The sequence below is a fragment of the Elgaria multicarinata genome, chromosome 5, assembly GCF_023053635.1.
Source record: "Elgaria multicarinata webbii isolate HBS135686 ecotype San Diego chromosome 5, rElgMul1.1.pri, whole genome shotgun sequence".
NCBI lineage: Eukaryota > Metazoa > Chordata > Lepidosauria > Squamata > Anguidae > Elgaria > Elgaria multicarinata.
The window spans coordinates 23,673,213-23,677,426 of NC_086175.1; the positions used below are offsets into that span (position 1 = coordinate 23,673,213).

General features: G+C 64.2%; 1 protein-coding gene across 1 annotated transcript; it reads left to right on the forward strand.

The window, feature by feature from the left end:
• The first annotated feature begins 2,681 nt into the window (after nucleotides 1–2,681).
• On the forward strand, nucleotides 2,682–3,798 carry SOX21 (SRY-box transcription factor 21). Its single transcript, XM_063127444.1, has one exon. The coding sequence runs from the start codon at nucleotides 2,825–2,827 to the stop codon at nucleotides 3,674–3,676; it is 852 nt and encodes a 283-aa protein (XP_062983514.1). The 5' UTR covers nucleotides 2,682–2,824; the 3' UTR covers nucleotides 3,677–3,798.
• Nucleotides 3,799–4,214: the final 416 nt, after the last annotated feature.

Below are 4,214 nucleotides of genomic sequence, written 5' to 3' on the forward strand. Positions count from 1 at the left end.
GAACAAAATGCCTGAAGAGAAGGGGAAGGAAATGGCGAGATGTCCCTTCTCCTCCTGTGTAAACTGTTACGTGATCTGGTGCCAGAGTTCTCCAGCACCATGGCAGCGGAAGGAAGGCACGTGTAAACGTGGGTCCGTTTGTGGGCGGGGGTGTTGCAGGGCGGGGGGGGGAGGTTGCTTGTTTTTACTGCCCGGCTTCTCCACCGTGCCCCCGAGGCACCCTGGCCGTAGCTAGACCTAAGGTTTATCCCAGGATTGTCCTGGGGTCAAACCTGTTCATCTAAGTGCCACACCGGGCATCCAGCACTCAGGCAGGGACTAACCAGGGATGATCCTGGGATAAACCTTAGGTCTAGCTACGGCCCTTGAGCCCCCTTGTGAATGGGACGGGCTCGGTTCTTGAAGCTGGTGCCCTGCCCTGCCCGCCACAGAGTCCTGGGATCGAAGCGAAATAAACTTCCCCCGCCAATCAGCCCGGAGATCTCTCGCGTCTCGCGGCCTCGCCTCGGTCTTTTCACGAGGCAAAGAGTTAATCGTCTCGTCTTCGCCGGCTACTTCCACATACCACAAAGGTAAGTCAAACCCAAGCCCGCCGACGACGACATCCAAACAAGGCGAGCGAGTTTCCCTTGACAGACAGACAGGCAGGCAGGCCGGCAGGCCGGCAGCACGGTAGCAACAGACAGATCAGGCGATTGTGACGGATGAAGCAATGTTTCGGGGGAAGAAAGAATCCCAGACGACGGCAGGGAACCGCGAGTCGCGGCGGGTTGAGTCCTCCCCGCTCTCTTATGTATTTATTTCTTGCATTTTTATACCGCCCAGTAGCCGAAGCTCTTTCCCCACCCCCGCTCATCAATTAGAGAAATATATTTGGCAGGGGCGTGTGTGTGTTTTCTTCTTCGCGATTAGTTTAGAAATTATTCCTTGCCCTCCTCCTTCATTCCCCCCCCCTCAATTAAGATTTCTGGCGTGTCTTAAAAAAAGAAGAAGACTTTACAGAGAAGAACCACGCCAACATAAGTGTCCTCCTCAAGGATTGTTGCGGGACCCCACTGTCTACCTTGGTAGTCAAACTGGGATTTCACCAGGAAATCACAACAGGCGAGAAGAAGAACAAATCCAGATTAATTGGGGACTTCGTACGCGCCGTTTGAAGCAAGCACCGTCCGGCAGGAGTTAGTGTACGTGCGCGCGTTAGGTGTCTGCGCGCGTGTGAATGGGGGAGGGATCCGCAAAAGTTCTGAGAAGGAAAGGAGCATCTCCCTTTCACCCTCTCTCTCTCCTGCCTTGTCAACAGCCCATTTCTGAAGTGCTGAGGTTGGCTCTTCGCACAGGGCGATGGTTAGGCGGAGAAAAGGTCTTGGGGATGGAGGGATGGAGGGACCTAACTGCGCACGCGCGCCCCTTTCGGCGCTGGCGGCGACCGGGAAAGCGCGTCGGTTTCCAATCTCCGCCCCTCTCTCCTGCGGCGGAGTGAATGGGAGGCGGAAATGCGCTAACTTTAATCAATGGGCCAGGGACGAGGTGGGAGGAGCCAAGGGTTTCCGGGCGGCACCGCCCATTCACTAGCCTGACACCCCGCCTCCTCCTCCGCCTCCGCCTCCTGCCCCCAGATACACACACTGGCCATGCACCATATAGGCAAGTCTAAACTCGGGGAGCGAGCTGCGCCTGCCTCTCGGAAGACGGCAAGAGGGGGCAGCTGGCAAAGAGCAGCAGCCACATGCCGACACAGGGAGATTGTCTAGCTAGAACCGGGAGGCTTTGCATCGGCATCTCCCGCTTGCTGCTCCAGCCGGTTGAATTCTCTCTCTGCCTTTCTCTCTCCTCCCTCCCCTTCGCCACCTTCCGGCCCCCGAACTGTAGCAAGCAGGGGAGGGGGGGGAGGCGCAGCCGAGGAGCCGCGGTGAAACTTCTGCAAGTTTTTCCCTAGGAAGGCTGCGCCGGGGTGATCGCGAGAGGAGCCGCCTAGGAGAGCGCGCCGGGCGCCGGATTCCGGCACCAGCCGAGGCGGTCGCCGGCCGGCCCTGCGCCTGAGACGTCCGCCAGGGGCGGTGGGGCCCGCGGGGGCTGAGACGAGTCCGGACCGGGATCCGGAGGGGGCGACGGGAAGGACGGGGCTTCTCTCTGCTCCCGCGATCGACTGGCAAATGAGGATGGCAGGCGAGGAGGCGCTTCGCTCCGTCTCCACGTAGAAGGAAAGTTGGCGAGGGCAGCCGGACGGGGGCAGATCGGCCTGTCTGAAGGGGAACCGGCTCTCCCCCGGCGCCGACAGCTCCCCACGCGTTCCCTGGCGAACCGGATCGACGCTTCGATTGGCTTGTCGTACTTCTTAAACTTTCTTTTTGTTTGCATCGTCGGGATTAACTTTTCCCCGTTTCCGGCAGCGCTGCCGGCGGCGGCGGCGGCGGCGGCGGCGGCGGCCTGGGGCTCGCTTCCTCTCCTCCAATCGGCTGTCAAATGCCCCAGTTCCCGCCCAGAGGAGACGCGAGTGGGACTTGGCTTCTTGTCGCGGCGCCCTTGCCTCGCTTGGCCCTCCCTTGAACTGAGGAGCGGGACCGGCGGCGGGAGGGGACGGGTCCGAAGGATCGACGGCACCGCCAGCCCCGGGCGGCCCAGAGAGCGAGCGGCGGGCTGCTACCTGAGCCCCTGGCGGCCGGCGTCGGGGTTCGGCGCGTGGGGGCAGGCACCCCCGGATTTGGGCGCAGCTGCCGTCCGGTGCGGAGGAGCCACCATTGATTTCCTGCGGGTGGCTCGCAGCGACGGGCTGGGCGCTGCCGCCGCCGCCGCCGCCGCTGCAGCCGCTGCCGCCGCCGCGGGCATGGCCAAGCCGGTGGACCACGTGAAGCGGCCCATGAACGCCTTCATGGTATGGTCGCGGGCGCAGCGGCGCAAGATGGCCCAGGAGAACCCCAAGATGCACAACTCGGAGATCTCCAAGCGGCTGGGCGCCGAGTGGAAGCTGCTGAGCGAGGCCGAGAAGCGCCCCTTCATCGACGAGGCCAAGCGCCTGCGGGCCATGCACATGAAGGAGCACCCCGACTACAAGTACCGCCCGCGGCGCAAGCCCAAGACGCTGCTCAAGAAGGACAAGTTCGCCTTCCCCGTCGTGCCCTACGGGCTGCCGGACGCCGTCGAGCACCACCACGGCCACCACCTGGGCCACCACCACCCGGCCCTCAAGGCCGGCGCCCTCCACGGCCACGAAGCGCTGCTGGCCAACCCGGAGAAGGCGGCCGCGGCGGCCGCGGCTGCGGCGGCCCGCGTCTTCTTCCCGCACTCGGCGGCGGCAGCAGCGGCCGCCGCCGCCGCCGGCAGCCCCTACTCGCTGCTCGACTTGGGCTCCAAGATGGCAGCGGAGATCTCGTCGGCCGCCTCGGGTGGCTCGGGCGGAGGAGGCTCGGCCGGCGGGCTGTCCTACGCCTCCTCGCTGGCTTACCCGACGGCCGGCGGCGCCTTCCACGCGGCGGCGGCGGCGGCAGCGGCGGCGGCCGCCAGCGGGGGGCACACTCACTCGCACCCGTCCCCGGGCAACCCGGGCTACATGATCCCCTGCAACTGCAGCGCCTGGCCCAGCCCGGGACTCCAGCCCCCGCTGGCCTACATCCTCCTGCCAGGCATGGGCAAGCCCCAGCTGGACCCCTACCCCGCAGCCTACGCGGCGGCTCTATGACCCCCAGCCCCCCACTTTGGACCCCTGTACGGAGAACCCCTAGCGGGGATGGCAGGGCTGGACGCCAGCCGCCTGCCGGCGCTCGGACTTTAGCGGCCTCCGGCCCCAGGACTCTTCCTAGCCTGCTGTGCCCGCTGCCCAGCAACCTGACCAGTGGTTCCCCGACGAGAACATTTCAGCCGCCCGCCCGTCTAGTTGCCTCTCCCGGCTGGTACATTCCTGCAACCTGTTGCTCCCCCCCCTCCCATCACCCCCAGACACCGGGCAGAAGAAATCGCTTCCCCAAATCCCCGGGCCCCTCCTCGGGTTTCTGTTCCGAATTTGCTGGAGGGTGACCGTCAAAAGAGCCGAAAGGAGACGTTGCATGTCTACTTCCCGAACGTCTCGGTGGATCCGCTTTAGGTTAGCGAGGAAGCCACCTGGCTGGCTGCTGGTTCCATTCGCCTCCCGTCGTGGCTCGGCGCATTGTCCGTCCTTCTCTGCTCCCTCGCCCTCCCAATCCTACCCCGGTCCACAGCAGATCTAGAAACATCCCATC

Bases quoted from the DNA above. Each gene is read 5' to 3' on its own strand.
- SOX21 (XM_063127444.1), top strand. From the start codon at position 2,825: ATGGCCAAGCCGGTGGACCACGTGAAGCGGCCCATGAACGCCTTCATG.